Source organism: Cervus elaphus, chromosome 24 (assembly GCF_910594005.1).
Source record: "Cervus elaphus chromosome 24, mCerEla1.1, whole genome shotgun sequence".
Taxonomy (NCBI): Eukaryota; Metazoa; Chordata; class Mammalia; order Artiodactyla; family Cervidae; genus Cervus; species Cervus elaphus.
The window spans coordinates 46,595,557-46,616,387 of record NC_057838.1 but is presented as its reverse complement, the minus strand read 5'-3'; the positions used below and the strand labels follow the sequence as shown (position 1 = coordinate 46,616,387).

Here is a 20,831-nt window from a genome sequence, read left to right as displayed (position 1 = left end):
TTGAGGAGGTTTCATAATAAAACAAAATGAGAAAAAACCCACAGGCAAGCCAGTCACTTGAGAATACTGTTCCATCTTCCTTTCATCTAGGAATTTGGTAGTATCTTAGAGGCAGAATGGTTTGCCTGCTCAAGGATCTGCACATGGCTTTTCTCTTTTCTAGGCTTTAGCTCTCTGGCTCTCATCCCTTAGTGTGCTTGCATTACTGTCTGAGGTTGGTTATCTAAAACCAGGTCTGGTAAACTTAAAGGGCGAGTTAAGTGACATTGATGGAAATTTGGAGCTGTCCTGGGTGCTTTCATTCTTCTTCTTTACTCTGTACCACCACTCAGCTTCATAGTTGGCTTTCCACGCCCACCTCCCCTTTCATTTGGGTTTGTCTTCATTCTGGAGGGTTGTCTTAACCCCTGTAAAGTTTTCTTAGTCTCCTTTGATGTTTTCATAGTTTAAATGCAGGCATTTCTCTCTGAACACTCATCCAGTTCTAGTTTGTGGGAGACTGGGGTATATATTCAACAAAGAAGAAAAGATTACTAGTGTAAAAGAAAATAGTTCCAGGGAAGGGTGAGATGATAAGCCCTACCCGTTTGTGTATCAGGAGTCAAATCCAGCTACGCAAGGTATCACAGATTGATGGGTGGATGGTTAGGTCACTGATTTACTTGAAGTACACACAGTCTTTCATGTGCACAAGGCACTGTGCATAGGGGGATGTTCATAACAAGGCACGTATGGCCCTACTCTTTGTTTTTGCTTTGCTCATGGTCAGGTCAGTGAAACAGACAGTAATTGAACTTGAGAGTCTCAGAGGAGAAGCACACATACTGTGGAAGTGTCTGAGTTGTGACTCCTGGTCTTATCTGGGATCAGCTAGTGGCATTCTCTTGGAGGTAGTGCTATTGAGTCTGAATTCCAAGGTGTGAATCCTAATTAGATGAAAGGGGGTTCAGTGACGGCTGAACAGTCTGGACGGGGATCATGTATGAAGGCTCTCAGCAGATAAGGCCAGAGTGGCTTAGAGCCTGGAGCAAGGTCAGGTGGCTTGAAGTGAACAGTGCATGCAGAGTCTTGAAGACCAGGGGATCATGTTGTATTTTATCATAAAAATAATAGAAACCTTTATTAGAAGGTGACCACTCACTGTTGTTTCATTTGCTGAACTACTGTTCTAATACTGCCTCTGGTTCCTCTCAGAAATTTGTGTTGAGGGGAACGGGAAGGAGGTGGGAGAAAGATGTCAGGCTCTTGCAGTTGTTCAGATGGAAGGTAATGTGAGCTTGGATTAGGGGCGCAATGCAGAGCAATAGGTTGAAGAAATAGGTAGGAGAGCAGATTGACGTATTAGAATTGGCTACTAGCTAGTGAAGAGAGAAAGGACTTCCCTGATGGCTCAGACGGTAAAGCGTCTGCCTACAATGCAGGAGACCTGGGTTCAATCCCTGGGTTGGGAAGATCTTCTGGAGAAGGAAATGGCAACCCACTCCAGTATTCTTGCCTGGAAAATCCCATTGACGGAGGAGCCTGGTAGGCTACAGTCCATGGGGTCGCAGAGTCCCCGACACGACTGAGTGACTTCACTTAGTGAAGAGAGAGGAAGTGCCAAGAACAACCCCCAGGTCTCTGGCACGATGACCTGGTTGTATAGTGTCCTTGTTGACACCATAGGGATGCCAGGAGAATGAAAGACTTTGGTGGTTGGGGCAGTTGAAATCTGTGGATCAGGAGCTAGAGGAACTGTCTGGGCTAGAAAAATGTTTCAGATGGATTTTAAAAATAATTTCTCTATGATTTCTGAGCGACTTCATTTTCCCTGATGATGAAGAGGACATCTTTTTTTTGGTGTTAGTTCTGGAAGGTCTTGTAGGTCTTCATAGAACTGTTCCACTTCTCTGGGATTAGTGATTGGGGCATAGACTTGAATTAGTGTGATGTTGAATAGTTTGCCTTGGAAACAAACAGAGATCATTCTGTCGTTTTTGAGACTGCACCCAAGTACTGCATTTCGGACTCTTGTTGACTATGACGGCTACTCCATTTCTTCTAAGGGATTCTGCCCCACAGTAATAGGTACAACGGTCATCTGAACTAAATTCACCCATTCTAGTCCATTTTAGCCATCTTGACTATCTCCATAACTGTTAATGAAATGTCCAATATTGCAAAAATTTGCAGACACCACAGATTATGATAATACAACTTTTTCCTCGTCATTTTTTTTCTTTCTTTTAAAGTAAGATATCTTCCCTGACAGCAGCAGAAAGGGAGAATGGAAACCTTCAAATAAGATCACCTGTAGAGTCGTCTGTAAGGAAGCTGCCAGTCACAGGCTATCCTCTTTCCAGCCAGATGTGACGCCCAGCTCTTTATATCTCTCATCCTCCCAAGTAGAGCTTCTGTTCACGGGTTAAATGTGATGAAGCTTAGGGACATCCAGTAACTTCACTCTTTGCACTAACACCTGTTGCAGTCCAAGAAACGGTTAAACTAATCTCTAGTCAGTTTAAAATCATTATTTGAAGCATCTGTGGTTTCACAGATACCTGGAGTGTACTCTGTTTCAAAGCATACTTCTTGACTTCCTTCTCTGCCTCTTGTACTAGTGTTCTCTCAGCCAACAGAACTTAAAACTTAGAACCTCAGAATTCTAAAACTTTAGTGTTGGAAAGGGCTTATGAGATCTTGATGTCTAATATCCTTAGTCTACAGATAACCAAACAAAAACATCAAGGTCACAGATCCTGTTAATGGGAAAGGCAGACTGTAGCCCAAGCATTGAACTCCTGGCTCCTCGTTTCACCAGTGTCCACTGTTGAGCTCGTCTTTGATTTCTGTGTCGGCACTCACGTTCATTTGTGTGAGCACCATCCACTGATCTCCCACAAGGCCCTTCAGCCCTGTTACTGAGTCCGCTTCTTGCTCTCTCTAGCCTCATTCATTGTCCCATCCTTCTGCACTGTTGCAGTGACCTCCCAGTGGGTCTTTTCCTAAGTTCCACAGTGTCCCTTTACAGCTCACACTGATTGAATTCTCCCCAGAGCCTCGTATTTGCTGTCACAGCTCTTCAGGCTGTTCTTCCTCGTTCCCTGTAGTTGGGCTCCAGCGTCCACACACGCCCCATCTGTATGACCCACTAGTCCTTATTACACACCTGCTCACTGTCCTACACAAGTTATTGCTCCCCAAGGGCTTTTCCTTATCTGTGCTTTGTTTCTTCTGCCGGAAGATCCCACTCCCCTCCTTCACCTTTCGAAACACTTTATTTTTCAAAGCCTGTTCCTCCATCAGCTGCTAGAGTCAATGGCTCCTGCCTGAGGTCTCCTCTTAGAGTATTGTGCTCCCATGCACTCATCTTCACTTCCACATGGGGCCTTGAGTCTTGCAGGAAGTCTATAAGTGCTTGTCAGATAAATTCTGTGTCATTCTTTTTTTCTTCAGTGTTGCATTTTCTTAAGAAGACATTGCATTTGCTTCAGTCATTTGGATTTTAAAACTATAAGTATCTTCCAATTTCTGGTAACTTTCCAGTGTGCACTTATGTTCACTGCACCATTTATGTCTGGTTTCTAGTTTTCACATCCCTTTTTGACACTGTTCTTAGGGATGTTTTTTACACTGTTTTGAGTCCTGAGGGGTGGGATACTAGATGTTGCTAGTCTCAAGGATTTGGTGGGAGTGGGCCTGATTTGAAAACTAAAATCAGATCATTGGGGACTTAACTATTGTGAGATATTCATCTTTCTTTAGTTCAGTGTGAATTATTTTGCAGAGACCATTACTTCAAGTATTGTATTGTCTGTAATTTATCAAAAAGTATTTCTAAATATAGTATAATATATGCATACATATAGAAGTTAATTTTAATCACTGGGTCTGTCTTCAAATTTCCTATAAGGTGTCTTTTCATTGTAGATATCACCTGATAAAGAAATTGTTGGAAAGGAGACTTATAATAGCCTAGACTCCTCACCTGCTTCACCTTTATTGGCCTTGCCAATATTTAAGCAAACAAATCTAATCACGTTGGCTTAGTCAGTTCATAGGAAGATAGACAAATGGTGACTACGGTCACCACCAATAAACCTCTCTGGTTTTCTCACACCCCCTGTTAAAGTACACACACACAACATACAGAGTGATGGCTGGAGCTAGTCCAGGTAGCATAATATTCTAGAATATAGATTTGGAGCTTTTCACTTCTCTCTGACTTAGCTTTATTGTGTCATCCATGTAGGGACTAAAGTTCCTGCCTATATCATGTGGACCCTTGGGTTTATTTCCCTATTATTTGGGAGTGAATTTTTATTAATAGATTGATTGACATTGCAGCTGTATGTTTGTTGAATTATCAGGGATTTAAAAAAAAATTCTTTATACTGAAAAATGATCAATTATGCGAAGGTTCCACTGAATATTTTCTTTATTTTTAGAAAATAAAACTAGCAGATTCTTGGATAATTCTATAGATTCAGCACAGCTTTTTAACTGATACAATTGGAAAATGGATATTTCATTCTATCTGCATTATAGTGTGTCTAAGAGTTTTACACACATGTATACAGGTATACTTACATACATATATTTACTGTGCCACCCCCACCCCCTGGCTGTGGCTCACTTGCTAAAGAACCCATCTTCAATGCAGGAGACCCAGGTTCGATCCCTGGGTAGGGATGATCCCTTGGAGAAGGAAATGGCAACACACTCTAGTGGTCTTGCCTGGAAGATCTCATGGGCAGAGGAGCCTGGTGGGCTACAGTCCGTGGGGTTGCAGACTTGGACACGACTGAGCCTTTGAGCGTATACGGGTATACTTACACACATGTATTTACACATATACAAATATATACCAACGACATGTAATTATTGATGTAAGAATAATAGTATTGATTTACACACACATGCACACCCCACACAATGTTTGAAAGAAAAAAAGTGAAAGTCTCTCAGTCATGTCCGACTCTTTGTGACCCCATGGACTGTACAGTCCCTGGAATTCTTCCAGCCAGAATACTGGAGTGGGTAGCCTTTCCCTTCTCCAGGGGATCTTCCCAATCCACGGATTGAATCCAGTCTCCTGCATTGCAGTTGAATTCTTCACTGGCTGAGTCACCAGGGAAGCCCAAGAATACTGGAGTGGGTAGCCTTTCCCTTCTCTGGCAGATGTTAGGAATGGAACCAGGGTTTCCTGCATTGCAGGTGGATTCTTTACCAACTGAGCAATCAGGGAAGCCCCAAGCAGTGTATATTGCTCCCCCATCTCCTTTCCCTGTTTCTGTGAAGTTTTTTGTGAAGTTACTTGTTTCCAGATTTTTTCTAATTTTTTGGACCAGAACTGAAATGCAGTTACTAGGAGTCATCAGTATCATCTGCCCAACTTTCTTGTTTCCAAATATATAGATACAGTTGAAAAACTTAATAAACTTGTAGCTGAAATAGTGTGGTAATCCTTCCTGTGGTACAAAATCATCTGACTTTGTCTCCAGGGTCACCTCAGAACTGGTGCTCAGAGAGGAAGTTTCTTGGAAGGAATTGATTCTGCAGCTGTGTGGTATTAGAGGACAAGGAGGGAGCACAAAGCTTCAATCTCCATCTTACTGTTTTCTCAGCTTTGGAATTTGAGAAAGGTCAGCTTTTAAGAGGGAAGTCAATCTGCCTCTACCTATATGCTGTTGCCCTCTCTAGCTGAGCTCCATTCAGCTCAGTTGCTTTAGGTATCATTTATGAAGTGCTCACAGTGGACCAGGCCCTGGGATAGGCTTGGGAAATGGAGCCAGTGACTTTTGTTCAGTAGAGTTTAACATCTCTTATTTAATTCTTAAAAGAAAAAAATAACACTAGAATGGAGTCTTCTTGAGGTCAAAGACCTTGTTTTGATTATCCTTGTATCCCCAGGGTTTAGCTTAGCAATGGGTGCTTAATGAGTTGGCCTTCAGTAGTTGTTCATAGTGTTCATGGAGATTGGACCAAAATAAGACTTTTTGAATTAAGAAAACTTTTTGAACTTTCATATTCTGTTTTACTTAAATTTTTTTTCCATAAAAAACACTTTTTAAAGGTTTCTTAGTTTTGTTGTTGGTTTTTTAAAAATTTAAACTTTTAAAATTCACTGTTCTGACCTTTTCATTTGTTTCTTTCTCATTTAACTTAATGATGGTTTAGTCATCGAGAAAGTAAGGTATTAACATGTAATAAAATCTTTTGTTGTGTCAAATTGAAAAAAACACATAGTAAAGGTAATATGCCTTGGATTTATATTAATACTGTGGTTTATTAGGAATTTGAAGCATTTAGTGAATATTCTATGAAAGTATGTCTTATTCTCTTGTAAGTCATTCCTTGTCTTTTACTATTACATTTTATTTCATTTTTTACTTTCTTACTATTACATTTTAATTAGGAAGATGAGTTTCCACAGATTCTTTTCATTATGCTTATCTTTCTTCACATTGTGTTGACGCTGCATTCTTTCAGTAATGGTTAGAAAGAGAATAAAAGTCCTTTTAAGATGAAAATTCAAAGAATGACTTACTTCATAGCAAAGGTTTTTCGTTATATTTAGTTGTCAACCTTTTTTCCTCTGAAGTTTTATTTAATATGAAAACCTGTTTCTGAGAGGTGCTTTTCATGTGAATCAGTGTTAGATCTTTGTGGTTTTAAATCCTGCACATGTGGCCTAATGCATTACCTACCACTAAGTAGGAGATCAGCTGTGGCTTCTGAACAGCTCACATACTTTCAGATGGTTTATTGTTACACTGTTTCCTTTAATGATGGGACTGTAAGAGGTTTGCCATCTGACATACTTCTGTTTCCTATTTAACAATAATTCCATTCATCTAAAGCTGCTAAATCATCTACTACATTACAAAATGTTTACCTTAAAGGAAACTCAGGTGTTCAAGAAATAGCTTAGGTGTCTTTAGATAACATTGTTTTATACATTGTTTAATCAATAAGATTGTGTCAGTAGAACACCACTGTGTTTCTCCTTATAAGGTATTCTTTGATAAGTATTTGCAATTATATTTGAATCTTAGTTTCTCATTTGTTGTCTAAATGGCCCCATTTAAAATGTTTTAAGAAGACACTCACATTTTCTTATTGAATTATGAGAAAACCATATCTTTAGGGAAAAATTACCTGATGAGCAGGTTACTTACAGTATTGTTTTCTCATGGCTTGTTAAAATCCAAAATACATGCAGTTTTTTAAAAAAGTTGTCTTAGAATTAGTTATATATTACCATTTATTTATAAGGTATATAAAGTGCTTCAAACAGTGCCTGCCATACAGTGACCACTAAGGGTTTGTCATTATTACCCTTTACTTGATTTTACAGGTGGAAAAGACGGAAATGAAGGATATTTTTTGGTTCTTACACTGAAATTCCATTTTATCAGTGATCATTATTATAAACTTGTTTCCTCTAAAATTCTCTGCTGAAGATTTTCTTTCTTCATATTTAATTTGCGTGTATGCCATAATTTGTTTTTCCACACTTTGTCCTTTTGTGGTTTCTCTGTAGATTTTTTTTAAAAACATGTCTTACTTAAGAATCTCTTCCTTTTCTTAAAATTCTGCATCCTTCTATAAACCAAATAATTTATAAAGCCATTCAAATTTTATGCATCTAAGTGGTACCAAATTTGAGAAGCAAAGAAATAAGCTGTATTGCATGCCTATTTAATAATGAAGAATATTGCAGTGAATTGCTTTTAAGAAATTCCCCCCTTTCTACCCCCTTGCCTTCCAAGAGTGAATGAAGGTGTTAGACAAAATTGACATGAGTTTCCATTAGGGTTTTTCATGGAATTTTTCATTATAATGCAATTGCATATTTACTTACTACATTTTAAAATATAAGTAAGGTGAAAAAAGAAAACCACTAAAAGGCAATTAGGTTTACTATTTTATGGCAGATTGTTCTATTATTATTTCACCCACTCTATTTTAATATTGGTTTAGATAGTGATTGTAAATCATCTTCTATAATGAACAGCTGTGGCATTTATCCTTGTATTTTTTTTTCTGAGATATATTCATTCATTCAAGAAGTATTTACTGAGAACCTGTTACATATCAGATGTTATTCTTGGGACTTTGATTCATTAAGACACACCACCCCTACCCCATCTTTAACTTCCCTACTTTCTCTTAATCTTCCAGTCTGCTCCTGAGTTAAGGAGTTTCCAGTAAGTTGGCCTATAAAGGATGTGATTTGTGAGAGGAAAAGACCAGTCATCCAGTTGGCTTATACAGTTGGTCTTTTACCTTAGAGTTCCCTTTAAGATGGGAGAGACTGTAGGTCGAGTAGGTTTGAGAGGAAGATCAGGAGTTGAGTGTGGACCTGCTCAATTTAAGATGTCTGTTAGACTTCCAAATGGAAATGTTGAGTAGGCAGATGTAAAATAATAGAAAATATGTATGTTGATCAAAATCCCTGGTTTTGGCTAGAGATCCTAAAGCCCTTCCAAATTCGTGTTTGGTAAGAATACTAAGAACATCTTTTGTTCTAATGTTTGGTCTTTGACCCCGGTTCACAGAGTTCCTAAATCCCTTAGGATTTTCCCGGTGATGGGAATGTCTTTTGCTCTAGTGAAGTGACTCATGGTGGGCTTCTGGATGTCCCCTGGTTGAGAGTGGTCACTAGAAAGACCATATTTAAAATACTGGACCTTTCCACCTCACCCTCCATCTTCTGGAGAGTGGAGGGGGACTGGAGGCCTGAGTTAATTATCCATCATGACTCTGTGATGAAGCCTTTATAAAAACCCAACATACGGGCTTTAGGGAGCTTCCAGGTTGAGCACATGCATGTATGTGCATCAGGGTGGTGCACTCCAGCTCCACGGGAATGGAAGGGCAAGACTCTTGAGGCCTCTTGTATCTCTTCATCTGCCTGTTCATGTATCTGAACAGAACTGTTTTCCTGAAGCCTGCGAGCTGTTCTAGCAAGTGATTGAATTGGGTGGATGGGAGCGCATCATGGGAACCTCCAGTTTGTAGCCAAGTTGGACAGAAGGTGTAAGTAAGCCGGGGACCTGTTATTTACAATTGGTGTCTGAAGTGGAGGGCAGTCTTGTGGGGCTGAGCCCTTAACTTGTGGATTCTGCTTTAACTACCTTAAGTTAAATTGAATTAAATTATAGGACGCGACAGAGGATGAGATGGTTGGATGGTATCACTGTTTCGATGAACATGAGTTTGAGTAAGCTCCAGGAGTTGGTGATGGACAGGGAACCCTGGCATACTGCAGTCCATGGGGTCACAAAGAGTCAGACACGACTGAGCAGCTGAACTGACCAGCTGGTTTCACAGAGAATTGCTTGTGTGGGAAAGAACCTCACAGATCTGGTGTCATAAGTGGTGTGAGTGTGGTAGCTATGTCTGGAACTTTGTTCTGTTTCTGAAACATCATTTCTTGGGTCAGTTTTAGATTTACAGAATTACTGCCAAGATACTAGAGTTACCATATACCCTCTGTGTGTGTGTGTGCGTGCACGCACGCGCGTTTGCACGGTTGTCTCCAGCTCTTTGCAACCTCCTGGATAGCCTGCTAGGCTCCTCTGTCCATGGAATTCTCCAGGCGAGAATACTGGAGTGGGTTGCCATCTCCCTGACCCAGGGATCTAGGCAGATTCTTTGCCTCTAGCACCACGTGGGAAGCCCATTATATGCTCTATAAAGACAGTTTATCCTCTTACTAATATCTTACATCAATATGATGGGTTGGTTATGGCGAATGAACTAATACCGATACATTGTTGTTGACTAACATCTACACTTGATTCATATTTCCTTAGTTTTTACCTTATTATTTTTTCCCCCTAGGATTCCACCCAGGATAGCACAGTATTGCATTGGCCAAAAAGTTTGTTTGGTCTTATGGGGATAACCTGAATGAACTTTTTGGTCAACCTAAAATATTTTGTTTTCATGTCTCCATAGGTCCCTCTAGGTTGTGTCAGTCTCTAACGCTTTGTTTTTGAAGACCTTGACTGTTTTGAGGAGTTCTGGTCAACAGCTCTGCTTGAAGAATGCCTGTCTATTGGGATTTGTAGAATATTTTTCTCATGATTAGACTGATGTTAGGGTACTCACTGTCTACGAGACTTGTCACTGTTAATGTTGACCTTGATTACCTGGCAGAGAGAGTTAGTACTTGTTAGGTTTCTCCACTGGAAAGTTACTCTTTCTCTTCCCACACTGAAGGAGTGGGGGACTTAACGCTCCACATTATAGAGGACAGGGCATCTGCCTGAATTATTTGAAATTCTTCCATACAGATTTGTCTCTTCTCCCTAATTTAGTTATTTATTAATTAGTATGATTTGTGAATGCTTATTTTCTACTTTGGATCTGATCCATTACTACTGTACTTCTATGGTTTGAATTGCTCTAGTTTGAACTATTGGGTACTCTTTCCCTTGGCTCCTGTGTCCCTCTGACATACCCTCATCAGTGTGAGTGTTGAAGTTTTTTGTGTTTTTGGTTTTGAGTATTAATTTCTGGACTTAGAAGATGCTCCTGGCTCTTCATGTAAATTTCCTGCCCTAGCAGTGGAATCCTGTCCGGGTTTTCCCTCCACTCTCAGCTCCTCCCTTATGCCCCCTCCCCCGGCCTTCTCTACTGTAAAACATTTTTTGAATGCTTGAAATGTGTTCACCATTTGTGATAGGCACTAGGGCTCCAGGGTGACAAAGGATAAATTCCACATTACTTTTCCTGACATCTCAGACTTTGTATAGACCTGTCCTGGTGTATCTTTGTAGTTTTTACATTTTCTTTTTAAATTTTATCAATTTTTTATGTATTGATATATTTAAAACATATATCTTTTATCCTTTATAAAAGATGGCTTACATGGTACATATTTTCCTGTATTTTGTCTTTCTGTCTTTTAAAAATAGCTAAAGGAGGTCTTCATCCCACCTGTTAGAATTCTGATTCGTTCTTTTAAATGGCTGCTTACTATTTTCTGGTAGGTGATCATTTTAATGAATACAGCTATTTCATTGTTAATGGTGTTCACATACTTTTCTTCTGAGGCATTAATCACTATGAATAGTGTCGCAGTAAAAATCCCTGAACAGAAATGCTTTATTTTTGTAGGATGAATTTCTCAGAGTGGGTTTGCTGTATCTAAAGATATGTTTTTATTTATTATTATTTTTTTTTGAAGGCCACTGGCTTTATTGATTTAAAAAACTTTACAAGGACAGTGACTGTTCTGCCAAAAAGACTGCCAAATGGCATAAAAGAGACCACAGGTGGGGGTGGGGGTGAGGGACAGGGCCAGGAATCCACTCAGAAAAGCTGTTAATTATTGTCATGAAACTGGCAGGGAAAGGAGAAGGAAGATGCATGCAAGGGTGACAATTCCAAAAAAGTTGAAATGGTGAGGGGAGAGAACTCCCCAAAGGCCCTGGAGTACATGGGAGGTGTGCACGACAACAGCAATCTCTTCCTTTGTAGAGGACGGAGGAGGAGTCCTCACTAGGCTGCAAACTCTGGAGACTCAACGCTGGGGCTTGGGATCGGGGGCTCCCCAGAGAGCATCACAAGAAGGCGTCACACCACTCCCGGAGGCAGCCAAAGCAGTCCCGGGACTGCTTGGCATTGGCGCCGCACGTGTCCTTCAGCCATTCCCGGAAGAGGTCTTCATCTTTCTTTAGGACCAGAAACTGGCCGAGGACCACATAGGCCTTATCAAAGCCCCTTTCCTCCAGTTTCTTGCCCAGGACTTCGCCAATCCCGGCCAGGCTTCCCACCGGCTTCTCCCCCATGGGCTCTGCCACGAAGTCTCGGTGCTTTTGGGAGGTTGTCATCTCGATCAAGCTTAATCCGCAGCTCCCGTTTCTGTAACGGCTTCTCCCGCCAGCCGGCTGCTCCCGCCGCTACCTCAGCCCACTAGAACTTTCTAAAGATATGTTTTTAAATAGTTGTTTCTAGATTGCAACATTCTTTTCAAACTAGCAAATTACACACCCACCAGGAATGTCTGAGAGGAGCCTTTCCCTTGCATTCCTGTCTGCAGCAGGTAGAACAGGTCTCATCAGTTGTGCAGATCTTTGATGTTAAGTGATGCCTCCTTGGTGGTCAGTTTGCATTTCTCTCGAGCGTCGTCTTGTTCATTGGTTGGGAACACTGACCACTGAGAGCTGCCCTTCTGTGAGCTTGTTTCTTTTTTGTCCTTTACCATTTTTTTCCTGGGTGCTCATTTTGTCAGTTTGTAGAAGTTCTTTGTGAATATTAAGCCTATGTCCTCTGTATTGGAAATATTTCCCCTATTTGTTGTTCCATCACCCAGTTGTGTCTTAACTCTTTGCGACCCCATGGCCTGCAGCATGCCAGGCCTCCCTGTCGCTCACCATCTCCCAGAGTTTGCCAAAATTTATGTTCATTGCATCGGTGATGGCATCCAGCCATTTCATCCTCTGACGCCCTCTTCTCCTTCTGCCCTTGATCTTGCCCAGCATCAGAGACTTTTCCAGTGAGTTGTCCACTCGCATCAGATGACCAAAATACTGGAGCTTCAGCATCAGTCCTTCCAGTGAATATTCAGGATTGATCTCCTTTAAGCTCGAGTGGTTTGATCTCCTTACTGTCCTAGGGACTTTCAGAGTCTTCTCTAGCACCACAGTTGAAAGGCATCGATTTTTTGGCATTCTGCCTTTATGGTCCAGGTCTAACAACCATACATGACCACGGGAAAACCCTAGCCTTGACTGTGTGAACCTTTGTGTGGCAGAGTGATGTCTCTGCTTTTCAGCACACCAAGTTTGTCATCGCTTCCCCCTGTATCTGTTGTCTGCTCTTCTGTGTTTTCTGTTCGCTATAGAAATCTAAAATGTTTTATGTAATAAATCTTGCTTTTCTTCTTGTTTATAGCTTTTGGGTTTAAGGTTTCTTAGATTTTTTTTTTTGCAGGTTTTTTCTTAATCCAAATGAAATTTTTTAAATTTACTTTTTATTTTGTATTGGAGTATAGTTGGTTTACAATGTTGTGTTAGTTTCAGGTGTAAAGCAGAATGCTTCAGTTATTTTTTTCTTTTTCAGATTCTTTTCCCAAATAGATTATTACAGAACTTTGAGGGGAGTTCCCTGTGCTGCACAAGAGATCCTTCTTAGTTACCTGTTTTATATATAGCAGTGTGTATATGTCAGTCCATTCCTCCTAATTTATCCCCCCGCCCCCAACTCTTCCTCATTGGTAACCATGTTTGTTTTCAAGGTCTGTCAGTCTGTTTCTGTTTTGTAAATAAGTTCATTTTTACCATCTTTTTAGATTCCACATATAAGTGATATCATAATGTGTTTGTCTTCTCTGTCTGACTTCACTTACTGTGATAATCTCTAGGTCTATCCCTGTTGCTGCAAATGGCATGATTTCATTCTTTTTTATGGCTGAGTGTTATTTTGTTGTATACATGTACCACATCTTCCTTATCCATTTTTCTGTTGATTGATATTTAGGTTGCTTCCATGTCTTGGCTTTCGTAAATAGTTCTGCAGTGAACATTGGGGTGCATGTATCTTTTTGAATTTTTTATTCAGGTAAATGCCTAAGAGTGGAATTGCTGGTTCGTGTGGTAGTTGTAAATTTTTTTGTTTTTTGAGAAACCTCCATGCTGTTCTCTATGGTGCCTGTAACAGTTTACGTTCCCACCAACAATGCAGAAGGGTTTCTTTTCTCCACACTGTCTCCAACATTTATTATCTGTAGAATTTTTGATGATGGTCATTCTGACCTGTGTGAGATGATACTTCATTGTACTTTTGATATGCATTTCTCTAATAATTAGCGATGTTGAGCATCTTTTCAAGTAATTAGCAGTGTTGAATATCTTTTCATGCTCTTCTTGGCCATCTGTATGTCTTCTTTGGAGAAGTGTCTACTTAGGTCTTTTGCCCATATTTTACCTAAGTTGTTTACTTTTGGGGGCTGAATGAGCTGTTTATGAGTTTTGGAGATTAATCCCTTGTCAGTTGATTTGTTTGCAAATGTTTTCTCCCATTCTGTGGGTTGTTTTTTTGTTTTGTTTATGGTTTCCTTTGCTGTGCAAAAGCTTTTAAGTGTAATTAGGTCCCATTTAAAATTTTTAAAAATTTTCATTACTCTAGGAAATTGATATATTAAAAAAGATACTGCTGTGATTTATATTATAGAGTGTTCTGTTGGGAATTTCCTCTGAGAGTTTTATAATATCTGGTCTTCTGTTTAGATCTTTAATCCATTTTGAGTTTATTTTTGTGTGTGGCATTAGGGAATATTCCAATTTCATTGTTTTTTATGTAGCTGTCCAGTTTTCTCAGCACTGCTTATCAAAGACATTGTCTTTTCTCCATTGTATTATGTATTCTTGCTTCTTTTGTCACAGAATATTGGTTCATGGGCTTGGTTCTGGGCTTTCTATTCTGTTCCATTGATCTATCGTTCGTTCGTTCTTTTTCTGTGCCAGTACCATACTATTTTGATGACTGTAGCTTTGTATTAATAGAATAATCAAAGTCAGGGAGCCTGCTTCCTCTGGCTTCTTTTTGTTGTTTTGTTTTTCTCAGAATTGCTTTGGCTATTCTGAGTCTTTTGTGTTTCCATACAAATTTATAAGTTTTTTTGGTTCTAGTTCTGTGTGAAATACCATTGGTAACTTGGTAGGGATTACCTTGAGTCTCTAGATTGCTTTGGGTGATATAGTCATTTTGACAGCATCGATTCTTCCAGTCCAAGAACATGGTATATCTTTCCGTCTGCGTCATTTTCGATTCTTTCATCAAGTGTCTTACAGTTTTCAGAGTACAGATCTTTTGTTCGTAAGGTAAGTTCATTCCTAGGTATTTTATTCTTTTTGATTCAATAGTAACTGAGATTGTTTCCTTAACTTCTCTTTCTGATTGTTCATTGTTAGTTTGTAGAAATGCAACAGATTTCTGTATATTTTGTATCCTACAACCTTACCAAATTCATTTTTGAACCCTAGTAGTTTTCTGGTAGCTTCTTTAGTGTTTATATTTTGTGCCTGGAGGGAGATGGGGTTCTGTTTTAGTCTTCTAGTTTCCCATGGTGTAATATACTAGAACCTTTCTTTACCTTTTTATAAATTAAATTCTCTTACGTGTTGAAATTTATTATTAGATTGGTGCAAAAGTAATTGCAGTTTTGCATTGTTGAACTTTGCTGTTTGATATTGAAATACATTCTTAAATAAATGTGATTATGTTATACATCATTTTAATGCATATTTCTCACTTTATGTTTTTTTGCTAATGATTTATTGCTGTTTGTTTATGTTTATCTTAGACTAGGGAAACAATGTTAGGCAAAAAACAAATTTGAGCTATTTTCTTGTTCGAGTTCAAAATGGGTCATAAAGTAGTGGAGACAATTTGCAACATCAGTGGTGCATTTGGCCCAGGAACTGCTAATGAATGCGTAGTGCAGTGATGGTTCTAGAAGTTTTGCCAAGAAGATAAGGAGCGCAATGACTGGCCTTCAGAAGTTGACAACAACCAACTGAGAGGATCATTGAAGCTGATCCTCTTACAACTACAGGAGAAGTTGCCAAAGAACTCAACATTGACCATTCTGTGGTCATTCAGCATTTGAAGCAAATTGGAAAGGTGAAAAAGCTCGATAAATGGGTGATGCAAATAAAAAAAAATCATTTTGAAATATCTTCTCTTATTCTGTGCAACAACAAACCATTTTTATATTGGACTATGATGTGTGATGAAAAGTGGATTTTATGCTACACTTAGGAATGACCAGCTCAGTGGTCGGACTGAGAAGCACCACCAAAGCACTTCCCAAAGCCAGACTTGCACCAAAAAGAATCATGGTCACTATTTGGTGGCTGCTACCCGTCTGATCCACTACAGCTTTCTGAATCCTGGTGAAACCATTATATCTGAGAAGTATGCTCAACAAATCAATGAGATGCATCAAAAACTGCGATGCCTGCAGTTGACACTCATCAACCGAAAGGGCCCAATGCTTCTCCATGACAGTACGTGACCCAGTGTCACACAACCGACGCTTCAAAAGTTGAACAAATTGGGCTGCAGAGTTGTGCCTCATCCACCATATTCACATGACCTCTAGCCAACTGACAACCACTAGTTCAACCATCTTGACAACTTTTTGCAGGGAAAATGCTTCCACAACCAGCAGGAGGCAGAAAATAATTTCTAAGAGTTCATCAAATCCCGAAGCATGGATTTTTTTTTTTTTCCGAAGCATGGATTTTTATACTACATGAATAAACAAACTTACTTGGCAAAAATGTGTTGATTGTGATGGTTCCTATTTTGATTAGTAAAGATGTGTTTGTGTCTACTTATAATGATTTAAAATTCACAGTCTGAAATTGCATTTACTTTTCACCAACCTAATACTTGGCTCACTATTCTGTTTTGTTAATAGTTCTATTTACTTTTAGGCTACAAATGTATTGATTTGATTAAAGTTGCTTTTTAAGTATATTCTGATATACGAACATGAATTCTGCTTCCCCCCACCCACCTCTTGCTCTTGTTTTTCAAAATACTCTTGGCTATGTATGTGTATAGTTTTCTTCCATATAAATGTTAAGATCAATATGCAATTTTTAAAAGATTGCTGTATAACTGAAAGTTATATTAAGTATATATGTATTAAACTTGGGAAAACTGAGAAGAATGCAGTATGGTTTCTACATTTTTTTCCAGACCTTATTTGCTGTCTTTTGCTAATCATTCTGTAGTTCTGTTCATAATTATAGATCAGTTTTTTGGCTATGCTGCGTGTTTGTTGCTTTGTACAGACTTTCTCTAGTTGTAGCGAGTGGGGCCTTCTCCGTGTTGCAGTGAGTGGGTTTCTCATCGCGGTGGCCTCCCCTGTTGTGGAGCACAGGCTCGAGGTGAGAGGGCTTCAGCAGCCGCAGCCACAGGCTCAGTGGTTGTGGCACGTGGGCCTGGCTGCTTCTGGTATGTGGGATCTGCTCAGACCAGGGATCGAACCTGTGCGTCCTGCATTGCTAGGCAGATTCCTGTCTACTGCCCCACCAGGGAAGTCCTCCTATACCTCTTGAATTTATCCGTAGGTTTTGTTACTATTGTGAATGGTCACCCACCACCCCCATCCCCTTTTTTTATTTTTAGGAGCTTATAGATAAAACAGTTTTAAAACATATTGACTTGGTAAGTTTCTCAGTAACACTTGGGTTTTCTATGGCATGAGAGTAAGAAAGGTTCTTTTTCCTTCTCCTTTCCTCTCTTCTTTTTCTTGTGTTCCTACTGGTTATTTTATTTTTTGGTTTTACTCTGTTCACAACCTTTAAGGAATGTTGACTAGTACTCTTGGCTGATGGCAGTATTCTCTAGTTTCAGTTTTTTATTCGTGTAATTGCTAAGGTTTTGGTTGGGTATAGGTTTATGACATGGCCTGTTCATAAATCCTGGCTTTTATCATTACATAATGACACTTTATGGAGAAGGAAATGGCAACCCACTCCAGTGTTCTTGCCTGGAGAATCCCAGGGACGGCAGAGCCTGGTGGACTGCTGTCTATGGGGTCGCACAGAGTCGGACACGATTGAAGCGACTTAGCAGCAATGACACTTAAAAACATATCATTTAGTCATTTTAACCTTCTAAACCTAACTTCTGTGCCTGTCCTTTTAAGTGTTTTTCTGTGATTTTACTTTTAACAGAATATAAGCGGGTCTTATAATGTAATAATTTTATTTCTTCACCTATTGTATAAATAATTTTTCTTTTAACTTGTTTAATTATATATTTTAACTTTTGGTTTCTTTATTTCCTTTTTATTTTTTGCTGGTTTGATCAAGTTATTTTACACTTCTCTTTTTTTGGTGCTGGTTCTTGTTTAAAAAATTTCCTACACATTTCCATCCCATGAGTAATTACCTTTTCTGTACTTATCGTTAGAAATATTTACTTACCTTTATTGGAACATAAAACACTAGTAATTTCTCCCCCGCAACTTGACTTCAGTATGACTTGCTCATTTTTATACCTTTTTCACTCCCCCCTCTCAGTAAAGTGAGAACTTGAGAATACTCGAGTCTTCTGCCTACCTCATACCTAGCTGGGGTCTGTAGGATGCTTTTACTCCTATTTGTAGTCCCTCTCTCACCTCCTGGATTTTCCTGAGACAGTTTAATACTTTTAGTTCAGTGGTTAGTAGATACTGCTTTGCTGTATGTATGTTTTCTTTTAAGAATTCTGATCTAGAATTTATTACATGATGCCAGACAGTTAATAATTACTAATTTGGACTCAACTGTATATAAAACTTTCATATTTCATAATTCTAAAAAGCAAGTTTTTTTTTTTTTTATTTAGCACCTTTGAAATTAAGATGTGCCTTATAATTGATAGCTTCCTAGGATTAGATTTACAATTGTCCTTTGCAGTGTTTGTCTTTCTTATGGTTAGTAGAGTCAGCAGAGTTGATACAGATACATGAAACTGGATATAGGGAGAGGAAGCAAGTGCAAGAACAAAGTGTTTTCTTGCTCTTTCTGATGTCCTCCCTTAGAGTGTCTTTGTTCTAATCCATTTGTTCTTCAGTCAGAATTCTTTCACAGATATTTTTCTATATGAGGCTGATGGGTGGTACATTTTCTGAGTATCCACCCATCTGTTTTACCTGCTAGACGTGGTGTTTAGGCATCACTGTTTTCCTTTCAGTAGTCTGTTAAAGTTATTGCTATAGCTTCCTACATTGCACATGAGAAGTCAGATGTCTCTGAATTCTCTTCTCTCTAAGGTCTTGTTACCTGCAAGCTTCAATTTTTTTTTCCTTTCTTAAATTCCTGAAATAGTTCAGGAATTTACATAGTTATGTCTAGATTTGTGTTTAGGGTAAAGTGAGCTCTCTGAATCTGAAGATTAAGGTCTTTTTTTGGTCTAAGCAAATTTTCTTCTGTTATGTATTGTTAATTGTCTCTTCTCTGTTTGTATTCTGCTAGAACTGCTGTTCTTCTCATTAAATCTGTCTTCCAGATCTCTTATCTTTTCTATCATGATTTCTATTTTGCTACTTTGAGCTATTTTTTCCATTTGACTTTCCAGACCACAAATTTGGACATTTGCCACAGTTCATTCTTTCCTTTAGTTTATAGACTGTATGGTTTATTTGGAAACTTGTTTTTAGATGCAGGAAGACTGCTCTATGCTGTGGTTAAATCTCCCTAGGTTTTTATTATTTTTCTGACCCATGTTGGCCTCTCTCACTTCAAGCAGCTCTGTTTAGTTGTGGGTTTGTCCCCTCTGTCCTGACCAATCACTATCTTTTCGGATGCTCAGCCTGCTTATATGTGGTCATATCTTCCTTGAAAGCTCATCAGGGTCTAGTTCTGGTCTTGGCCTCTACTTATCAGGGAGACATGCCTTCCTCCTGTCCCAGGGTCATCAGATCCCCATGGACTGGGCTTTTTCTAGTAGTGTTAATTTACAATCTTTGTTCCAGGCTTGTTCCAAGAGGCTGGTCCCCAGGCACTAGGCTCGGTTCAGAGGGAAGAAAAAAAAAAAAAGCAACATTTTCTAGTTCCCTCCTCTACCCTTCGAGGGATCCAAGCCCTCAATTTCATTTAGGTGTCTGCAGGCTCCAGGCCTATACCTGTTGTTGCAGCAGATAGATTGAAAATAGAATGGGGGTAAAAGGGACTGAGTTCATGTCATCATATTCTCAGAATCTTCTTCAAGCCTGGATTGTTCATTTTTTCTTTCCCTTAATGGCTGTGAGTATGCACTTTTGCTCAGACTTACCAATAATGGGGAGAAAAGCATTCGGCATGCAAGTTGGAAGATCTGTGGGATAAATTATATCATAGTTCTCAATTCTGCATCTTTCTCAGTAAGATGATCTATTATACTTTGCTGCCGGGGGTTAAATGATTTGCAGTCCCTCCCTGCCCCATAGTCATGCTTGGCATCATGACTTAGCTTGGTCAGTGAATGTATGTGAAAGTGACAGTGTTCTAGTTCTGAACAAAGCTACAAGAGGCATAACAAGTTTCTATCAGCCCTCTAGCTTCTGCCTTTTGCCTTGAGAATGGCATGTCTTAGGTAAGGTCTGTTCCTTCTGATTGTGTCTTGGAGTCAAAGCTATGGTTTTTCCGGTAGTCCTGTATGGATGTGAGAGTTGGACCATAAAGAAAGCTGAGTGCTGAAGAATTGATGCTTTTGAACTGTGGTGTTGGAGAAGACTCTTCAGAGTCCCTTGGACTGCAAGGAGTTCAAACCAGTCCATCCTAAAGGAAATCAGTCCTGAATATTCATTGGGAGGACTGATGCTGAAGCTGAAGCTCCAATACTTTGGCCACCTGATATGAAGAACTGACTCATTGGAAAAGACCCTGATGCTGGGAAAGATCAAAGGCAGGAGGAGAAGGGGATGACAGAGGATGAGATGGTTGGATGGCATCACTGACTCAATGGACGTGAGTTTGAGCAAGCTCCAGGAGTTGGTGATGGACAGGGAAGCCTGGAGTGCTTCAGTCCATGGGGTTGCAAAGAGTCAGACATGCCTGAGCAACTGAACTGAACTGTGAGAAGACATGGAGCAAAAGCTACAGCCTGGGGGCGGCCATAGCCACCCTACAGCTGACATGTCATGTGAATAGGAAAAACAATGTATAATGTGCCCTCTGAGATTTGAGGATTGTTTTGATACTGAAGCAAGGCCGACTGATAAAATCTGGTTTAATTTTTTGTTCCTTTTTTTTAATTAGATAAGTTTTTTTCCATCTTTAAAAAAAAGTCTGTTTCAGACCCTAAAATCTATTTTCTTTCTCCTAATCTTTTAACTGACTTATAAGCATAAG

General features: G+C 39.4%; 2 protein-coding genes across 9 annotated transcripts in view; one reads left to right on the top strand and one right to left on the bottom strand.

Moving 5' to 3' along the window:
• Window positions 1–20,831, top strand: part of SLC25A26 (solute carrier family 25 member 26) — a 152,916-nt gene that overhangs the window by 81,754 nt on the left and 50,331 nt on the right. The gene's annotated exons all lie outside the window — the stretch shown is intronic.
• Window positions 11,170–11,922, bottom strand: LOC122683190 (barrier-to-autointegration factor). The gene has a single exon (XM_043886808.1). It carries the CDS (start codon window positions 11,826–11,828, stop codon window positions 11,559–11,561), a length of 270 nt encoding a protein of 89 aa, XP_043742743.1. The 5' UTR covers window positions 11,829–11,922; the 3' UTR covers window positions 11,170–11,558.